The sequence below is a fragment of the Ochlerotatus camptorhynchus genome, unplaced genomic scaffold (genome assembly GCF_037179485.1).
Source record: "Ochlerotatus camptorhynchus isolate MF236.1 unplaced genomic scaffold, CSIRO-AGI_Acam_v1.1 ptg000330l, whole genome shotgun sequence".
Classification (NCBI taxonomy): Eukaryota; Metazoa; Arthropoda; class Insecta; order Diptera; family Culicidae; genus Ochlerotatus; species Ochlerotatus camptorhynchus.
Genome location: NW_027040818.1, coordinates 10,343,185 through 10,364,977, shown reverse-complemented (window position 1 = coordinate 10,364,977; position 21,793 = coordinate 10,343,185). Strand labels below are relative to the sequence as shown.

The 21,793-nt window shown below is 42.4% G+C and overlaps 1 protein-coding gene across 1 annotated transcript; it reads right to left on the bottom strand.

Moving 5' to 3' along the window:
- Positions 1–3,706: 3,706 nt before the first annotated feature.
- Positions 3,707–21,640, bottom strand: Ythdc1 (YTH domain containing 1). The gene is made up of 3 exons (XM_065230467.1): positions 21,482–21,640; positions 8,539–10,621; positions 3,707–5,437 (listed from the first exon to the last, which is right to left on the bottom strand). Exon 2 carries the CDS (start codon positions 10,334–10,336, stop codon positions 8,546–8,548), a length of 1,791 nt encoding a protein of 596 aa, XP_065086539.1. The 5' UTR covers positions 10,337–10,621; positions 21,482–21,640; the 3' UTR covers positions 3,707–5,437; positions 8,539–8,545.
- Between the last annotated feature and the right edge of the window lie 153 nt (positions 21,641–21,793).

Genomic DNA, 21,793 nt, shown 5'->3' with positions numbered 1-21,793 from the left:
AAAAAAATTACCGTCTTAGATCGGTAATGCTAAAAATTACAGATGTTTCGGTATTTTCTCGCTTTATTGCTGAAAACTGTAAATGAAATGACCGAATTTCGGTAATTTTATTTTAATTTACCGAAAACGGTAAACATTTTTACGGGCAGGTCTGTAAATCAGCTTCATCACTGACTTCGGTGAAATATTTTACTGAAGTTTCGGTAAACAAAGCGTTCCGTTACTGAGTTCGGTAACGGTCTAGGTAAACGTCAAATCCACCATATTGTTATTTTCGATCGACATTAAAAGCGTTAGTGCTTGTGCAACACCAAGATAAGCGAATCGTAGATATTTTCCGTAAATAATTAATTTTCGTTATCTAAATAAATACCGATTACAGATGGCCGATGTTATTGCTTGTTTTTTTTCTGTCGGTCCAAGTTCCATTCCCGTTGGCGACGATCTTCCAATGCTTCCTTGTTTTCAGTGTAGCGCCGAATCTTTCCGACAAAAACTTAAGTTTTCAGATAGTCGCCAACGGTTTTGTTCATTGGTGGTGTAATTTGCAACACTAGCTTATTGATCACGGCTGCAGCCAAATTTTTGCATGCGTTGCAGTGACCACCAACAATATTACAGCAAATTACAGTTGAGTCGGTGACCTTTTTATAAAATTACAAATCACTCGGTAATTTTCGATTTGCATATCGTCCTCCAAATTACAGTTCTCCGGTAAAGTCGACTACAAATCAAGCAATGCACATCGGTAAATGTTACCGATCGTTCGGTAAATTTGACAGCTAATTTTGCTGATCCAGTTTACAGATCTTTCGGTAATGTTCTCGATTACCGAAAACATTACCGACCGTTCAGCTGTTGAGAATTCGGTAAATGAATTACCGAAGTCGGTGATTTTTTCTAAGTGTGTAAGGCTAAAAATCTCTTAAATAAAGAATTGAAAAAAAAAAAAAAAAAAGTTTGTATTTTCATAAGCTTTAAAAAAATAAAGTCAGTAGTATTAAATGACATTTTTTGTTATTTAAATTTTTAACATATTCTTGGATTTTTCATTCAAAATAAAAAAAAGTGCATTTTTTTTTACGTTAAACTTTGTCTTCGACGTCATTTCGATTGGATGTGACGTTTCCGTGATGAAAAGTGACAGGATTCAAAATGGTCGAATTTTAGCACATACAGAAATATCACGATTTTTTCAGCCCCTCCACACATCAGACTTTAATTTTTCAATAATTTCATATAACCGTAATTCCAAATATGTCTCATTCCTTTTCAAGATGGATGTTTAAGGTATGTGCAAACCACTGAAAAAGCGCATGGGTTCCGTAGAATATTAGAAAAGATTTTCTGACAAAATCGGGTCATTACGTCATTACTGTATGTGAACGATTGCGCTTAATACCATAGAGGTAACTCTAAGACCAGAAGGTCCCGAAGAAACGAGCTCAACTTTTTGGCTCAGCTCTGGTACTCTCTTCGGTCTCAAGCTAATCGATTCACCCCTCGAAACATAGAAAAATCCACTAGCCCCTCATTGTATCTGTCAAACTTTCATAGCGAATCAAAACAAACATTGCATAGTACTAGAATTTCGACTAGAATGGGATACGTTCATCGTTTGCTTGGGACCAATAGGCTAGTCAAGTAGTGAGCCAATTTAAAATCGTTAGTTTCGTATTGATTGTTGTTAATACCCCGTACAGACTATCGCCTATATCATGTCCCGATCAACCATTTCGTTAATTTTCTATACATCGATAAAAATCGATAGCGATCGTCACCATTTCATGAATAATTGTAAAGATGCTAAAATTTTAATCGTGAATCGTTTATAAAGATCTTTCTCAAAATATTGCTACTGTGATTTTTATTTTTTACGAGAATCCCACCACGCATGCTATCACGGGTTATTAAATATAAAACGTGAACAACTACAATGGTAAACATTTGCAGCGTCACGGCCATCGGTCTTCTCGTTCATTTACCGGCAGATTGCTTCTTCCGATGAAATGCCGAATATGTCGATAAATAATCAAAACATTGCCATCTGTCACCTGGTGTGTCTCAAACTCTCTTTAACCAGCGATGCAAATCGATAACAAGGAGATTATAAATGTGCATCGATGGCAATCTTTGTTGTTCTTTGTCAAAGTTAAAAGTTACGATGATATCAGTATTTAAATATTTATTGATGAATATTTGTAAAGAATACTAAAGTCCATGTGACATATCGAAATTAAAAGAAATTTAGTATGGCACCTTTATAGATTACTATCATATGACCGATGAAGAAATAATCTTAAATGTAATTTTCGATCAATAAATATGCTTAAATGTGTACATCGAAATCATAGAAAATTTAAAGTAAAGAATTGCCGACATAAATCTTTATTTCTGTATAACGAACTTTGAAGAAGTTTCACGAACGGTTGGTCGGGGTAATATAGGCTGTCTTGCAATGAACACTCATACATCTAGTTTTCACTGGAAATCCCTCGGGAAATCCTTTGTATGAGTGCTCATTGCAAGACAGCCTATATTACATGATAATATAAGCCATAGTATGTACGGGGTATAACAAACAATTTATTATTAAAAGTTTCATGAAAATCGAATAAGGTCGATTCGTCATTTGCCGTGCACGCTAATTCAAAACTACCCAAATTTGGGTAGAATCCACCCAGATCGTTCAAAACTGAACCTACCCAAAAATGGGTAAACTGTGTTGGGAGTGACAAGTTGACAAATGAACAACGTTGATCGGATTCATTCTCCCAGCACAGTTAACCCATTTTTCGGTAGGTTCAGTTTTTACCGATCTGGGTGGATTGTACCCCAATTTGGGTAGTTTTGAAATAGCGTGTGGAATTGTTTAGAAGAAAAATAAAAGAAAAAACATTATTTTTAACACTTTCGGTTCCGTTAAGTTTTATCAAGACAGTTGAGCCTTTCGAAATAAACGAATTGAAAATTAAAAAAAAAAAATAGTATGCCTCGATGTTGAAGTTATGGGAGCCTAACCAGCTGTAGTTATCATTTTAAAGCAAAGGCACTATTTCATTTGAATCCTCTTTTCCATAACTGGCACATTATTAAATAAGTGCAACACCTCCCCCACGTGGCTCTTGAAGCAAGCAGTAAACAGTTCCCTTAAGTAGGTAGATTGCAATTCTAGACCTTACAGGTGCAATTTTATTTTAACCGGTTTCTCTTTCTTTCAAACCATGTTTTGAATTAAACTTATTGGGACTTAACTTTCGGATACAAAGATAGGTTTTCGATTGTCACTGAGTCATGGTCTTCGTAGGGTCTTATCCAGTCAGTTCTTTTTTTTTATACGAAGTTGAGTTTTTTGGATGCCAGATACTATTTTTTTCTCTCAAAAACACAAACATAAACAATAGACTGGTCAGACAGAAATGTTAAGTAAATACAAACAAGAAATATCTGTATTGCAAAAATACTTTTAAGGAACCACTATTGCATCTTTAAATAACATAATAAATAGCTTTTGTAAATTGTATTTGTTCTGTTGTTTGATCGTTCAAAACGAACCGGAACCGTTGTCATCAGTAGTAACCTTCCGGAGCTGGATTATCCGGACCGGACCGGTATCTCTCTCACACTAAAGCTCACTCGATGCGTCACGTCACTCCGCTCTCCGATGAGTTCGAGACGCACTATCCCACACCATGTGAGCTCTTGATTTGGTTTTGCATTGTACAGTTTCAGTCCAGTTGCGATGCTTGTAAAAAAGCACCTGCTTGTTTAGATGGAAGAAAGCGGAATCGGATTCATGGAATCCAAATAAACGTTTTGCTCCTGCCTGCTCACTGTGAGCAGCATTTGCATGTAGGTTAATTGCAAGATCTTATAACAAAATGCAGTCTCTTAGGTTTTGTTGGTTTCGATGTCACCTCAGTAGTACGTAGAGAGAACACATTTTGCTGCGATTTTATAAAAATCAGTCCCATTTGAACAGTTGAATTTCGTATAGCTAAGTCCATAAGATTTCACCACACTCGGCCGGATGTCGGCTCTCGTTATCACAATTTCTCTTCTATCATTCGAAAGGTTTCCTCTTAAATGTGATTCTTCCCGCAGATGCAGTACGAGTCGCACCCGAGGGGGGTTTTTTTTTGGATGGTATCAGGAAAGTCCAATTTGGGTTTGGTATCTCACATGTTTCGGTATTGCCCAGTCCATTTCATTTTGCACAGTGCATTGCCACCCAACGCGGACGAATGCCACCAAAATTCACACCACCAATTTTTTTTTTGTGTAGGCGAACAGTTCATGGCTACTGTTCGAAGCACCACCGTTTCTTTGGTATTCACACTGGTAAGTTTGGGAAAAAGTTCATCTCACTCGGTTGGGTTGTTTCTTAACCTTTATTTGATTACTAGTAAAAGTTCATAATTTAAATTTCATTTGTTGTTGTTGTTTGCTTTGCCTGTCGATACATAGTAGTTATGTATTTGTTGCATCATATAGAGTAGGTAAATATCTTAGTAGCATACTAGCAGTAGTAATAATTGTAGTTTTGTTTTGTTTGCAATTTTAAACTTTCTAAACACGATTACACAATTATTAATTTTTTGTATTTTTTTTTTCTTTTCTTCAGATTGTCTGTAACACACTTTTCTTTTCTACCATGGAGATGATCGAGATCCACTTTAGCACTGTGTCCATGCTACTTCCGCCTTTCCGTCGATAGACAATCACAAAGATGTTTTCTTAACTGTATGAACTTTCTTCCTATTGATGTGAGAATACTTTTTTTTTGTCGTTTCTACATGGAACAGATTTGCTCATCATGAATCTGTTAGGAAAGTTCTTCCCAAACTTTGATGTAATCTTCTGTTTCTTCTTCCAATAAAATCCATATTTTACGGACTGGAAAAATCACTTGCTTTCTTCGGGAAAATACCACACTGACAAAGGCCTAAGTCCGTTAAGAGGAACCGTCGAGCTTCATTTTAGTTTCTTCACTGTCGATTTTCAAATGGGATGGGCTACGCAAAATGCCAACACAAAAAGCACTGTCTTCTTCCGTTTCGCCATATAGCAAAACGATACGAGGGAACGAGATCACTGAAAAGTTTCACTACAGCCTCCACGTGACGGCGACGACGTCTACCTAATAAACTAGATAATTTCACTAGGCTGCTGGATAAGATGATACGAAGATTCTCTGCTCCATTTGTCGGTGTGGCAAACTACTCCAAGTATCAATTGGGTAGCCGATGCAGGTGATGATGATAAATATGATGTTGTTAATCAAAGTTGGTTATTTTTCTTCTCTGGCTCGTAAAAATCAATAATTGCATGTGGTAGTTCCATCGATGAATTATCACACGGAGCAGTAACTTATGTGCAGGTAAGGACGCAGCTTAGCGGTATCTGCTGGATGACGTCCGATGTGAAACGGGAGAGGCTGTCATAAATTGAGATAGAAAAAGATCATTCACTATGTGTGCAATGCAATGTCAAATTTAGGATTAAATTCTTTGCGGATGGCGATGTTACTCATGATCACTGGTTTAGGGTTAAATGGGATTGGTTGATTTTCCGTGATTGTAGAGACTATCGTACATAATGACATAACTTTACAGTTTACTTGATAGCTGTAGAAGAACTATGGGGGGTTGAGAGTTCATAGTCATAGAATTTTCATTACCATCAGCTTATTATTATCACATTATATTCGATGTTTGAGTCTAATATAACAGCGGGACAAACGCTCGAGCTGTTGAGTTGTTGATCTTGCATCATATCTATGAGCATTTCTTCTTTCGACCATTGTAATGATGACGGCCTATTGCTTTCACATGTGCCTATATTTTTTAGTTTTCTTATCCTTTGCAATGGAATTACCATCTTAAATGTAGCATATTGAACTACTTCCATTGAGCAGTATTATGTGTGCAACTAAGTTCTCACTGTTTTTTGATGAAAATTATTTCAGTTTAATGGTTTGGTTACAAATGAATCATTCAAACTATTGCCCATCTACAACTTTTTTTTCCATCTTTCTGGTAGAGCTCGAATACCATGACGTAGAAGTGTTCGTCTTTTGAGGCTATCCACCAAGCAAGCCATTTTGTTGTGTCTTCATATGAGCGGAACTGCAGTAATAATCGGACGGTACAATATCTGGGGAATATGGCGGGTGGGGCATGACTGTCCCTTTTGAGCGTTACTAAGTAGGTTTTAACAGGTTTGGCAACGTGAGGCCGAGCGTTGTCATGCTGTAGAATCACTTTTTCGTGCCTCTTCTCGTATTGTGGCCATATTTCGCGCAGTGCTCGGTTCAATCGCATCAATTGAGTTCGATACGGTTTCCCAGTGATGGTTTGGTTTAGTTTCAACAGCTCATAATAAATAACACCGACATGGTCCCACCAAATACACAGCATAACCTTCACAGCGTGAATATTCGACCGAGCCGACGACGTAGAAGCAAGACCGGGCAGTCCCCATTATTTTCTCTCTCTTTGGGTTGCTGTAATGAATCCATTTTTCATCACCCGTCACGACGCGATGAAGAAAACCCTTCCTTTTTGCCGCTGGACCAGTTGTTCACAGGTGGAAAAACGACGTCTCTTGGCTTCAAATCATAAGGAACCCAAGTTCGATGCTTTTGAATCATTCCCAACGCATGCAATTGCTTGGAATCGGCTTGGCGGATAACTCCTGAGCAATGCCTTCATTTTTTTCCCTTTATTAGAGATTTTTAGCCTAAGGCTAGTTCATCTCTTTTAAAAATTACAAAAAAGAATTGGGACCTCAAAAGGAGGATCCCAATCTTGGCAAGTGGGTATTTAGCTTAATTATATAAAATATTGTAAAAACACTACCAAAAGGGCCAACGAATTCCAAAGCACAAACAGAAAACACTCAAATGTTGTAAGGTTGTTGTTGAGGGCGTCTGCTGCCGGGGACTCGTCGCCAAGCAGACTTCGTATGCTGGTTCCCTCCAGACCGAAGGCAACCCGAAGGTCCTCGAGCTCCACACAGTTGATGAGGATGTGTTCTACGGAGGCTGGCACTCCGCAGGTTTCGCAGGTTCTCCGGAACGGTGTTCCTCCGAAACTATGGAAGGCCCTGCTATGCCCGGTGCGCAGCCTGGACACCACTTGCTGCTCCTTGAGGCTCGGTCGATCCTTCCAGGGATCGGTGGTCGCCTTGATTTTTCGTAGTTGGTGAGTTCGATTGTTCCTCCACTCGTTGTCCCACGCTCTCCGAACCGTCCGCTTGATCCATTTCTTGAAAGACGGCCGCTGCCTCAGCGGAAAACACCGAGCACTGGGCCGGAAGTGAATTGCTGACGACCAAACTATCTCCTGAAACCCCCATTCCCACTCCGCTGCTGGACAGCGAGCCATCAGTGTAGCTAATTTCGTGATCTTGATAGTGCGCCCCGAGAGTTTCGACGACTGTCCGGCGCAAAGCCAGTGAGTTGTCTCCTGCCCTGAAGCGGTCCTTGATTCGGCTGTCGATTCTGATCTGATGTGATTGCCAACTTTTGTCTCCGTGCCAGTGGACCCTGGCCACTGGAGGGAGATCTACGTCGGCGACCGTGCGGAGGAGTCGGTTCGCCTCGTCGAGGAGAAAGATCCTGCTGTTTCCCGACGTTTTAGCGAGGAAGGCAGCGGCTTTGGTAGCGGTAGCTGCGGTGTAGACGAGCCGAAAAGGCAGAATACCGGCTTCAACGCAAGCGGCGTCGGCCGGGGTGGAGGGCAGGAGACCGGAGACTGTTCTTACGTATCCGTTGTAGACCGGTTCCAAAGCAATGCCTTCAATTCAACGTCTTCGAAGCTGTTTGGCCTTCCTACTCCTTCCTCACTAATGTGCCACAGCGGTTTGTTTACCATATGTCTAAGCTTGGTTCATGACGTTTCCGATATGTCACAATCGACTAGCAACTGCTGGAGCCATCTATTGAAAAACAGCAAAAAGCATCTATCATATACGTATGTCATGGCTAGGACACTTTCGACTTAAAAGATTCCCCGTCATTCAATTTAACATTCACTGTTTAAGTTTTATTCAAACTGGCGAAGTGGTGCTCAACTTGATCAGTTGCTTATCTTGTATTGTATCGGAAATCACTGATTCAAAATCTGCTATCTTTCGTGATTGAATTCCATCTCTGTGCCTTCTTTGGCGTTAGAGCTATCGATATGCTTATCTTGTATCATATCTATGATCATCTCTTTCATTGGCCTTTGGTTTGAGATTCTCCATTCTTCGTGATACAATTGGCGTCTATGTTTCAGTAGACTCGCTGTTTAAGCGCTGACAAGTTGTTGAGTTTTTCAGTTTGTAATTTTTTTTACGAAGGATCTGCAAACATTTTTTTTTTTTCCTATTGAATGGTTGCATTGCCTGGACACTAAAAAATACTGATTTATTTTGCTTATCTTGTAGTACAACCATCTCAACCATTTATCATTGTGCAAGTCGTCTCTTACCTACGAAAAGAAAACAATCCAAAACAATTCAATTTAAACCGCAACCAACATGGCAACTCACCTTCAAATCATCGTCGTTCCCGGTTGTGATAGCCTCTGCCACCGCGATGGCTGCGATCGTTCCGATGATTCCGGTCACGATCCCGCTGACCACGATTGTCGTCTCGATCGTTCTTGCGACCGTGGGACGGGCCACCGCCAGCCGACAGTGGTACCACCGGTGGTGGAATATGATAGTTCGGTAGCGGTGGAGGAGGGCCTTTCATCGAGGGCAATCCACCTGCCGCCGAAGTGGGAATCGATGTTGTACCGGGAGCACCTCCCGGTGGTGGTTTCCACATGAATTCATCGTATTTGTCGTACGGATTACCACGTGGAGGCGGAACACCGGCTGCACCAGTTACGCTTCCAGGGATAGCTCCCGGCGGAAGGGGATAATCGGGAATAGGTAAGCCTTCATAATAGCGCGGTGGTGGCAAACCTTCGTACGGCATCGGCATTCCAGGGAATCCTGGCGGCGGAGCGTACGGCATGGGAGGCAACTGATGCTGCATTGTGCGCATATAATCGGCAACGTATGCTTCGGCTGCAGCGGTACTGCTATAGCGTTCCCAACTGTGAAAACCAGCAGCGGATGCTGCAGCAGCTGCGGCAGCAGCTCCATGAGGCATACGAGGACCATGCCCACGACGAAGATCCTTGCGATATGGAGGGAACATCCCTGGGCGTCCTTTTCCATGAAATATCTTCCTTCGACCACCGCGGATCGGACCACCTCCACCACCACCACCACCACCTCCTCCTCCTCCTCGGCCACCTCGCATCATCGAACTTGAAGGGCGCGAAAAGTTCGGCGGACGCCGGAACGATTTGGAAGCAGCCTTCTCTTTCATCAATTTGGATGCTTCCTTCGATTTCTTTAGAATTGGTGTCATTTCAACTGATGTATCCTCCGGGAATAATCTACACAATTCTTCCGCCACCTTCGGTTCAATTTCCTGCCCATCTCGTCCTATTTTCACCGGTTTATTTTCATTCCATGGATTATACAAGTGGGTAGTACTTGTGAACGGAAGCTCTTTTTTGCACACCCAATCGATTTTGATAACACCTCCAAGCGCCTTGGCAGACATTCCCGGTGGAAGTACCCATTCAACTGCCGGTAAATCCCGACGAGCTTCAGCTGCCATGCGAGCGAATCCGGCAAATTTGCCACTCTCTTTGACAGAAAATACCAGTACAACATTGCGGCTCTCTCGGAACGCCTGATTCAGATTAGCCTCATTCGGTGGCAAGGTGGACCAGACGCCCTTTGTCTTCGAAATGGTGACATTTTCCGTGTTATTCGATTTGATCAAGAAGAAACGAGTCTCTCGGAAGAGATAGTTAATTTTAGTAATGTAATCATACGATTTGACGGAATTTTTCACGGAGCTATTTTTCGTTCTGCTTCGTTTATTTTCCGTGGCAGTAGTCGTGGCCGCCGTCTGTGGGCTCCGACTGCGAGATTTCCGCTCCTTCTTGGTACTGTTATTCGCCGCGGCAGTTCCACCGCTACTTCCGCCATCTTTTTCCCCATCTTTTTTGGGCTCTTTCTCCTCCTTCTTCTTGGCTTTCTTCTTTTGCTGTTGCTTTTTGTCAGCAGAATTTCTCCGCTCGGTATTCTCGTCGTCATCTTCTTCGTCATCATCGTCGTCCGAGGAATCGGAGCTTACCTCACTGATACTGGGATTCGTCGTGGTACTGTCGGAACTTGCGTGAGACGCCTCACTCCTCGTATCGTAGCTATTCTCCAGCGCTTCCGCAATATCTCGTTCTGTTTCGTCCAGACCGAGATTCACTGCGTCCAGATCGGCCATCTTTTCTGTGTCTGACTACTCTCGTTCTGCGCTCGTATAGCAGAGGGACAAGATGCACATAAAAACGCACACAAACATACACGATCACTACTACAACTGCTGCTGCTACTACTGTTGCTGCTGATGTTATGTACCGACAGAGGTAACGCACACACAACAAAACAATGAACCCGTTTTCATTCGCCGCAGTCCAAGATAATTATGATGATGGCGATGATGATTGAAGAGCTACCCCGAAACAACGGCCAGTGTTGTCAGGGTTGATCGAATGTATGATCACAGGTTCTGAAAGAGAAGGAAAATGGATTGCGTTATTGAGCTGTGGGACGAAGTTTGATTGCGAAGCCTAGGGCTTCCTTTTTGAAACCTAGAAGTAGTCACATAGTCACTATGAACGGAGTTTCAATTTGTTGGTCAAGTCAAGTGACATATCAAAAATTAATGTTTGTGTCCTCATATAAACAATCGCACAGTGAAGTTCACGGAAACATGAACATGAAGTTGCAAGAAACATGCAGACATGAACCGTATTGGAGCATGTAATCCGTAATTAGCTGGTCGGGGTTCGAGATGCAGGAAACTCCTCAATCGTAGAACTCGTTCAGGTGCATAGATTTCAAATTCAGCCAAAATCCCGGGAGAATCGATTTCGCTTATCAGCACTTTTGCCGCAAAACCCTGGTTAATCTTCCGCCTATGTTCAAGAGTTTCAATACCCAGGAGTTGGCAACGATCTTCGTAGGGTGGAAGGTTCGTTGGATCATTCCAAGAATGGTGGCGAAGAGCGTAACGAACGAATTTCCTCTGAACAGACTCGATCCTCGCTATCTAAACTGTTTCATACGGACACCATACTGCTACACCGAATTCCAAGATCGATCGCACTAGAGAACAATATAGAGCTGTTAGGCTGATAGGCTTCCGAAATTCGTCAGAGATCTTAAAGATGAATTCGAGTTGCCTGTTAGCTTTGGCTATGATATCCGTGTAATGTAGCTTAAATATCTAAGCGGAATCAAGTGTAATTCCTAGATCACAAACGTTTTCCACAAACTGCAAAGGTTGGTTATCGTTCGTATTATTGAATGCAATAGGTTTTAGCTTGCGATGGAAAGTGATGAAAATACATCGCTGAACACTCAACGTGAGAAAATTCCTACAGCACCACTCTTCGAAACTATCGATCAGGTGCTACCACCGCAACCAATCAGTTAAGCATCGCACTACCACGTACATCTTGACATTGTCTGCATATAATGGCCGGCGTTGGAAGTAACAAACCGATTTTCACACAAAGTTCTCGATTTGTAAGGTACTATTCAAACCAACGAGTGAGTCCTTGAGAGATACCGAGCTTCTCCAGTTTGGCAAGTAGAATGGCATGACCAACCCGGTCGAAAGCAGCCTTGAGGTCCGTGTATCCGTGTCCGTGAGGTTTGTTGAGACCGAACGTTTGGGGGAGGAAACCATGATGGTCAGGAGAAATGTAGTTTCTACAGCTGGCAAATAAAGCGTCGTTTATGGTTATCTCGAATACTTTCCTCGGTAATTCTCCACATTTCGCTTGTATCCTTTCTTGAAAATTGGGAACATGAACGAAGATTTCCAACGAGCTTTGAAAGCTCTGTTGAGCATCGTTTGTGTATGGACGGTGGAATGCCGTCAGGCCCAACAGCGTTCGAGAATTTCAGGTTCTGGATGGCAGAGTCTCTATTATATTGGAATTCTTCCAGAAATTGTTTAAGAGCTGAATTTTGCGTTTTTAATAATTTAATTTAATATCAAAAGTGACGTACGAATGTGTCAGTCTCAATGTCGATTTTTTCACCTCCACTTAAGCCTTAAACCAGTTTAAGCGTGGAAGTGCACCTAGAACACTAAGTTGAGAGCACGCAATAAGCTAATTTGCGATTAGCAACAAGCTTGAAATGCGACGAAGCAGAAGCAACATATTTCGTCTTAACTACTGTATGGCTTTCTTAGTGCCAAGTACTCAATATAAACAATATGATGATATTTTTCAATTTCAAACCCTTCACGCTCCATATTGGTTGGGAAAAAGTGACATTAGTGAATGACTTCAAAATAGTGACCTACTGTGTTACCTGCCCTATAACGAATATACGTTGTGCCCGTGGGCCCCGGATACAACGTATACTTCGTCTAATTTAACATAGCATTTGTCATGCAAAATTAGACGAGTTCATGTTCCCCGGATACAACGTATATTCGTTATGAGTCTGGTAAGACAGTAGCCACAATCTATTTTACTCTCGTTCTATAGTTAAACATAGTGTCGGAAGTAGTGCTCCATAATCGTACAATGATGCGCTATACAGCGCACTACTTCCGACACTATGTTCAACGTCTACAGAACGAGCGTAAAATCTATTGAATTACCTGATTTATAACGAATATACGTTGTATCCGGGGGAACATGAACTGGTCTAATTTTGCATGGCAAATGCTATGTTAAATTATATGAAGTATACGTTGTATCCGGGCCCGCGGGAGCAACGTATATTCGTTATAGGTCAAGTAACACAGTAATGGGTTTTTCCGCATTTCAACTGTACCGATAATACAGTCGAAATTCGCTGGCTGGGCTTTTAATACTTGGGCCTCCGCTAGTTGGATCATAACCTAATTAAAAAGCAATTGAATGTCAAAGTCGCATGTCATGAATTTGTCAATGAAACATAAATTCTGCCAGTGGGTGAGCATTAGAGTGATGCAAAATTTTAAATTTTTGCTCCACAATACTTAAACGATTCCAAATCGGATCCTGACTAACCTCTCAAAATTTGAACCCATTTGGTAAGAAACTGAGATGGCACAAACCATTTGAAGTTTGTATGGGAATTACTATGGTAAAACCAAGATTTTTGTTCATGTCTATCTAATAATTCACCATATCGGTCTGCTTCAAAAGCTTTCAACTGTACTTGTAGGAAAGTTTCCCAGCTACAACTTTGCTAAAGACTACTTTTTGATTAAATGCAAGGATCGAAAGTTATCAATGGTTCAAAGCTCTGATGTCTTATGATCATGCTCAATCAACTGCTCAGCAGGCAACATTGGTGTTTCTGGGGCGTTGAATAGGACACAAAAATCATGGCTACTATGTCACACTGCAAAATACAGTGTTGCCTATAGAGCAGCTGCTTGATCATGTCATAAGTTTACCAATCTCTTAAATAATTAATAACTTTTTCCTGTCTCGTTTTACATAGAAACAATCTTCAGCAAAGTTGTAGCTGAGAAAATTTTCTATCGACCTGTTACGCAGCTCAATATGGAAAAATACTAGAAGGCAATGAACAAAAAGTTGAGATTTCCCATAGTAATTTACATGTAAACTTCAAATGACTTGTGCGAAGTCTGTTTCTAACCAAATGAGTTGTAACTTTAGGAGACTAATCAGGACCCGGTTTGAAACCATTTAAGCACAGTGGAGTGAAAAAGTCAAATTTTGCATCAGTCTAGTGAGCATATGCGTTTAGGACTGCAAATCAAATGTAATGAATGTAAATATTTGCTATTTGTACGAGTTTAATTTGACACGAGACATTTGAGTTTAATTTGAAATTGGTTAAAGAAAATACAAACAAAAATTGTGCACATAATATGATTTGCTTATTCCACTCAGCTTCAAGTAACTTGCTTCAATCCACTGTGATTGAATCCGTTTTTTGAAAAATCTTCCGTAGAGCTGATCATCGCAGTATTGTCCATGTGCTGTCTAACCTAGATTGGGAGCATATTCTAGATCCTGTAGACGTCAACATTGCTGCACAAACCTTTTCTCACGTCTTGGCATATGTAATTGACAGACACGTTTCCAAAAAAGATCATCCATATCGACTCTCGCGTCCCGTGGATGACGAAAGATCTTTGCTCGTTGAAAAGAACTAAGAAGGCTATGGTCTCAGAAGATTTATTAAACTCCGCACACTGCCGCTGAAATGCTACTATGTCAGACTCAACCACGAGTATAAGCAGTTAAGTCGTCTCTGTTTTCAACGCTATCAAAGGGGGATTCAACGGCGGCTAAAATCACACCCGAAATCCTCCTGGAACTTCGTCAATGCAGGGAAGTCGACTTACCCTCTTCCATGATTTTTAATGGTGAAACTGCTGGCAATCAACAAGACATTTGCAACCTGTTCTCAGCCAAATTTGCTAGTGTGGTTGAAGACAAGCAACTCTCCGCTAATCTCATTACTTCCGCGGCCAGTAATGTTCCTTTGGTCAACCAAACGCTCAGCGTGGTCGAAGCCACTACAGATACGATTTCTAGAGCAGCATCTTAACTTAAGACTTCAGCTATGGCTGAACCCGATGGTGTTCCGTCGATTATTCTTAAAAAGAACATCACTTGTCTTTTAGATCAACTGCGCCGCATTTTTCAGCTCTCTCTTTCCAGCGGTATCTTTCCGTCTTGCTGGAAGACTGCGGATATGTTTCCTGTGCATAAAAAGGGAAGCAAACGCGACGTTAACAACTACCGCGGAATCACGTCGCTGAGTGCTGTATCAAAACTTTTTGAATTGGTTGTCATAGAGTCCCTAAATGCGCATTGCTAGCAATATCTAAGTATAGATCAACACGGATTCATAACTGGGCGTTCCACAATTACGAGCTGTGCCTAACGTCTTACATCACAGACAGTTTGATTGCTCGGACCCAAAGGGACGTTATCTACACAGATCTTACGGCAGCCTTCGATAAGCTGAACCACGAAATTGCGATCGCTAAGCTTGATAGGCTAGGGATCGGTGGAAATCTTTTGAGATGGTTTCGTTCATACCTCACGGAGCGCCAACTGACAGTAACTTCCCTAATAAAAATTGTATGGTTAATTTGCTTAACGACGTGTTCTGGGTATCATCCAAACCATTTGTGGAATAGTTCAATGATTTGGGTTATCGTTTGTTTATGGTTATTTTTTATTAGGGTTTGGGTACTTGTCGCTCAGCAAGCTTCTGCGCAAAGTCCGATATACCTCAGGGTAGCCATCTGGGACCATTGGTATTTCTTTTTTTTTTATATATCTTTATTAAGGAGACTTTCAGCCGTTGGCTGGCTCGTCTCCGAATACCCCAGAGGGGGGTATTCCTAGGAGAAAAGGGGGTTTACAGAGTTTTTAGAATGTACAGAGTTTTGGTTTTTGAAACTTATGTTTCCTGTCTCAGCTAGCTGTCAAATTTTCATTTCAAAGGCTGTCTAAAGGACCCCGGTAGAGCCCCACCGGCAGAGGCTGCCAGGTGAACCTGGCAGCTGCTACCGGCAGGGGTTGCCAGGCCTGCTATCAAAATAGTATTTTTCGTGTTATAGTGACTAAATTCAGGACCCCGGTAGAGCCCCACCGGCAGAAACTGCCAGGTGACCCTGGCAGCCGCTGCCGGCAGGGTTGCCGGGCCTGCTATCAATATCGTATTTTAAATATTTTTGTAGATTCCTGCTTCCTTCGTAAAGCAGATGAGTTGGATTTCCACTACCGGGTCGTTTTGGAGGACGTCCCGAATGTTGTCGGCCAGACCGTACAACTCCCGTGATCCGTGGAAACACGGGCAGTTGATAAGGATGTGCTCAACCGTCATCGTTGTTCGGCACGCGTCGCATCTCCTCCGGAAGCCTCCACCGCTGCTGCTTCCCATGTTGTGAGTAATCCGGGTGTGACCGGTTCGAAGTCTGGAGAGTATTCTTTGTTCCACGTAACTTTTGGTGTCCGTCCATGGGGCCGTTTCCCCTTTGACCTTTCTAATGAAAAGCTCTTGGTTGCTGTTCCATTCGTTGCCCCATGCTGACCTGATGGTAGATTTTATCCAGACTTTCAGGTCTTGTCTGGGGAGTGGGCAAGACGGCCGCTTCGTCCGGTGGCCGCGAGGTGGTCGGCTTCAATGTTACCGGCGATTCCGCAGTGGCCCGGTATCCACATGAAGGTGGTGCCGGGTTGTGTGTGCTTCTGGATGGCCTGAATCCACGGGTGGCGTGCAGTGGAAGATTCCAATGCAGCCAGAGCGCTGGCGGAGTCCGTGAGTATGCATAGAGGGGAGGAGGATGGTAGGGAGGCCGCGTAATGTAGGGCTGCTGCTTCTGCTGAGAAGACCGAGCATTGGTCCGGGAGTTTCCAGAAATGGGATGTTCGGCCATCAGTTACTCCAAAACCTACTCGGCCCCTAGCCTTCGATCCGTCGGTGTATCGGAGTTGGTGGTTATGGTACATCGTTCTCAGTCGCTCGGTGAGGCAGGTTCTCATTTCCGCCGAGTTGTCCCCTGCTCTGAATCGGTTGGCCATGGTTCTATCTGATCGGATGGGGGAGGCATCCCACTCCCTGGCTCCGACCCAGTGGAGTTTAGACACCGGAGGGAGCTCCTGGTGGGCGGTCTCTTGGAGAATTCGTTTCCCCTCCGAGAGGAGATAGAAATCTCTGTCTCCGCTGAGTTGCTCGTCGAGTCCCACGGCTCTCGTACAAACCGACTCCGCAATGAAAAACCGGAACGGTAGTGTTCCGGTCTCAATGCATGCGGCGTCGGCTGGTGTTGATGGCAGTAGACCGGCTGCAATCCGAGTAGCCTGGTTGTATATCGGTGCAAGACGGGAAATGATGGAGTCGCTGGACGCGCATAGAAGTTCGATTCCATATGTCAGTCGGCTGTGGACGATGGATCTGGCGGTGTTCATCACAATACCTCGGTTGTTCACCTTGTTTGGACTGGATAGGGAGCGAAGGATGTTTAGTCTTGTTCGACAGTTGGCCTTGACCTCGTTGAGGTGGGGGCCGAACCGGAAGTTTCGGTCAATCGTGACTCCTAGTATGGAGATGGATTTCCTCCTGGGGATTGCCTGCTTGTCGATCCTAATCGGGGTCGGTAGTGGCCGGTGACCATGCCGGCAGACATGGGAAACCGAGCTTTTCTCGGCTGATATCGCAAAGCCTGTCGTGGCGGCCCATCTACCAACCGCAGAAACCGCCGCCTGCAATTTTAACTTCATTGCTTTTAGAGTTTTCCCGACTACTAGGAGCAAGATGTCGTCCGCATACACCAGGATGTATATTTCCTTTGGCAGTCCCACAAAGATTCCGTTCATTGCCACCAAGATGATGGTGACAGCAATTACGGAACCCTGTGGAACTCCAGTCTCCTCTCGCCTGGTGTTGGATCGATGATTACCGATGGTCACCTGGAATGTCCTGTCCTGTATGTAATTCCTCAGGAAGTAGAGAATATTTCCTCCAAGACCCCATTTGGACAGTTGGTGTAGGACTTGTGGTGTCCATGCCCTGTTGTAAGCCTTAGCCAGATCCAGGGAGGCCAACTCTACGTGTTGGTCCTTACGGAGTGCCTCCTGGACGATCTGGCCGAGGCTATTAAAATAGGTGCCGGTTCCGTGGATTGGTATTTCTCCTTTACTTCGACGACGTTCACCATGTTATCACAGGGCCACGATTATCGTTTGCAGACGATCTGAAAGTTTTTCTGCGCATCCGCTCACTCGCCGACTGCCGTTTTCTCCAAAATCAGACTGACTGGTGGCCAACCCAGCTAAGTGTACCATCATTACTTTCTCACGCAAGAAACAACCGATTATTTTCAACTACAAACTTCTAGGCATCGAACGGGTGCATTGCGTGAAAGACTTAGGCGTTTTTCTAGACTCAAAGCTGACATACTCACACCATATATCGTATGTCGTCGACAAAGCGTCCAGAACTCTTGGTTTTGTTTTCTAGATTACTAAGAACTGCTTGAAGTCGCTCTATTGCTCTCTCGTACGATCTACGTTGGAATACTGCTCTACAGTCTGGAGCCCGAACTACAATAATGGGGCCGAGCGAATTTAATCTGTGCAACGCGCTCCGTAAGCTGGCTTGGAGATACCCACTTCGTCTTCCAAGCTCCGAGAATCGCTGCCAATTGATCAATGTCGAGCCCTTACGTATCCGAAGAGATGTTTTCTGAGCCTTAACCGTCGCCGATAATCTGCAAGGAAGAATCGACTGCGAAGCAATTCTGCACCAAGTGCATATTAATGTTCAACCTCGATCACTACGCAACAGTCTTATGCTGAGACTTCCACTTCTTCGAACTTATTATAGCTTCGGAAGCGCTATTTACGGCTTGCCGAAAATTCTCTGCCTTTTTCGCTGACCGAAGGCGCTTGACGCCCAGCAGCTAAGTGTAAAATTTAAGACTTATACATTAAATGTAAATTTTTTTTAAGTAACTTGACAATGCTTTCCTAGTTATTTTCGTTTGTAACTTTAGTATATGTAGTCTGTATAATCTGTACTTTTTTTACAACACAACATTGGAACTATTTCTAGTCTGTTGATGCAAAAATAACAAATAAACAAATTAGTTAGTTAGACCGAGGTGGTGACCCAACCAGCGAATTTCGACTGTATAACGTATAGGACGTGAGGTCTCTCTTAGCTCAGATGGTAAAGGCGCAGCTACAAAGCAAGACCATGCTAGAGGTGGCTGGGTTCGATTCCCGGTCCGGTCTAGTAAGAATTTTTCGTGTTGGAAAATTTCTCGACTTCCCTGTGTATAGAGTATGATTGTACTTGCCACACAATTATACTAACGCAAAAATGATACAGGCATCGAAAGCTCTCAATTAATAACCGTGGAAGTGCATCTAGAACACTAAGTTGAGAGCACGCAATAAGCTAATATGCGATATGCAATAAGCACAGACAAACAGGCATAACACTCGTTAGTTGTTCATCGAACAAGCGTTTAACGGACAATTTAAAAGTATCGTAATTGGTAGTACCGCCACCTGTGGCGCGCATATGTAGTTAATTCTCTTGCGTTTAACGTTTACACACTACCGCCATCTGTTCAGTGTAGTGCCCACCACAGTGTACTCAACAGATAGCGGTAATGTTTTAGCGACGATGTTTTACAGTGAGAAATATGCAATGTGTTATGTCTGTTTGTCTGTGCAATAAGCTTGAAATGCGAAGAAGAAGAACGTATACTGTGTTACCTGACTTATAACGAATATACGTTGTATACGAGTACCCCGAATACAACGTATAGTTGGTCTAATTTTACATTGCAAATGCTACGAAAATTTAGACGAGTCATACGTTGTATTCGGGGAACTCGCATACAACGTATATTCGTCATAAGTCAGGTAACACAGTAGGATGAGAGTAAAACCGATTTTCGCTACTTAATGGGGGTTTCAGCTGTAACGATAATAAGTCTGATCGATAACTGGACAAGTAAGCGCGTTTCCTCTTATTAAAAAGTGTAATAAAAGAACACTATTACGTCAAATCGTTTTGTTGGCTTCGGTGCCAGTGTTCGGAAAATAATTCTCAAATCTCATTCATTGAGCCTCCCTTAGAGAGAGTAAACTCACGTGCGAATGTGGAAAATAAATCTCACGCTTGAGATGCTCATGCATTTTAACACACTCATGCTTACAACATTAAAAAAATAATCATTCCTGCTTAAAACTCATAAAAACGGTTAAAATATAAATTGATAGCATGCTTGGGCATGTTGGTAGTTTTCCATCCACTGATGCAATATCAACAGTAACAGCAATGGATAACGCCAAAATATAAAGCAATTAATTTTTGAACTTGTAAACTCACGGGGATTAATGTGCAGTTGAACTCATAGGCGAGTAAACCTAATAAAAAACGAACGATAACCCCAATGATAGAACTACTCCACAAAAGGTTTGGGTGATACCCTGAACACGTCGTTAAGCAAAATAATCATAGCGAATTCGTTATTACCGGATAATTTTGAGATGTGGGCGTAATTGCTTTTGTAAACAAATACGTCTATCGCCGATTTCTCGTAAATTGAAACTCAATCTCACGAACAAACCATACCAAATGATAGAGGAATCATTTCTCTACCTGTTTGTGCCGTTGCGAGAAATCGGCGATTGTCATGTTTGTTTACAAAAGCAATTACGCCCTAATCTCAAAGTTCTCCGGTCAGTTCCACCCTGGATCAGGTATCAAGATTGAGCCTGCTTGTTTTCTGACAAACGTCAGTTTGCTCGTTTGTTTTTAAAACCTAGTTCAGGTTCACACTGACAACAAGTTCGGTTTCGCACTGCGTTGGAACTGGTGTTAACCCCAATAATAAACTTGTTATTAGGAAACTCACGCATCAGATTTAAGTTTTTCCGAACACTGTTCGGTGCCCTTATTCCTTATGAAGCAAGAAATAAGTGCTCCAAAGACAATTAAACGATTTCCGTCCTACTAAGCACAACCCGTAAAGCGTGGGTTCTGTTCTGAACGAGTTTAAACAAAAAATGGAATATTTCTGTCAAAGATGACCTCTAAATTTATTCACCTTTACCTACGTACCTTTGGATTTGATAAAAAGTTACAAATTGTTGAGATATTGTTCAAAATCTAATACTGCTTCTTGATGCTTAATTCGTTCTACGAGTTTCAATTCCGTCCTAAATGGTCCTAACGCATTGAAACGCCATTAGATTTTCTTCGTCCTACGGATAAACGTAGAACAAGGGGATTCGCTATGATCGTTTTTGTTTTGTTTTGAGAACAATGAGCGTAAATATTCATACAATGCGCTCAAATAGGATTTATGTTATAGCTAATGAACTAACGCATCTGAACAAACCTATTATTGTTTTGTGCATGGTGAAATCATTGATATTATTGATCTTTTCTGATCGATAGAACGGAAATGGGCGAGTACGACGAAGTAATGCTCTACCCTATGTGCACTTTTTTGCATTTTTGGAGCAGTCCAGTTTTAGTTTCAACCAACAATATGACGTTTTTTAGTTGCAATTAACAATATGAAGTCTGTTTTATAAAATCATCAAACATTTTAATTGTCCGATTTTCAACTTTTCATAACGGTACTGAATAATTTATTATTAATAATTATTATTCTGAAAACAATCTGGCAACACTGTTGCCGTGAGAGATCAACCCGAGCCCGATGAAAAAGCGTTCACCTATCGCTTCGCCTGTCACACACTCACACTCCGACCAAAAAACCCACCCACATTTACATCGCTCCGGAGACCGGACGGACGAGGCCCTTTTGGTCATCCACCCCGGATGGCTGGGCTAGGAAAATTTCCCAAAACTTATCGCTATTTTCCCTACCAAACCTTACATTTTTTGCCGGAATTGCATTCGCACACCATTCAAGGGACACTTAATTCACTTTTTCAGCTTATTTCGCTCGGTTTGGAATCGATTTTGCACCCGAATTTTCACCGTAAAAATCGAACACTCGTAGTGCGTTTTGCTTTCTACCGTCACCAACATCACACCACTCACCACCACTACGGGAGCGGATCGATTTTCTTTTTCTTTTTTTTTGTTGGGTGCCTTAAACGTGTGAGTGTTTTGTGTTTGGAAAACATCAAGCCGGTTTTTTGTTATAATATCTAGATCAGTGTCGGTGTGCCTTTGCAGCAGAATG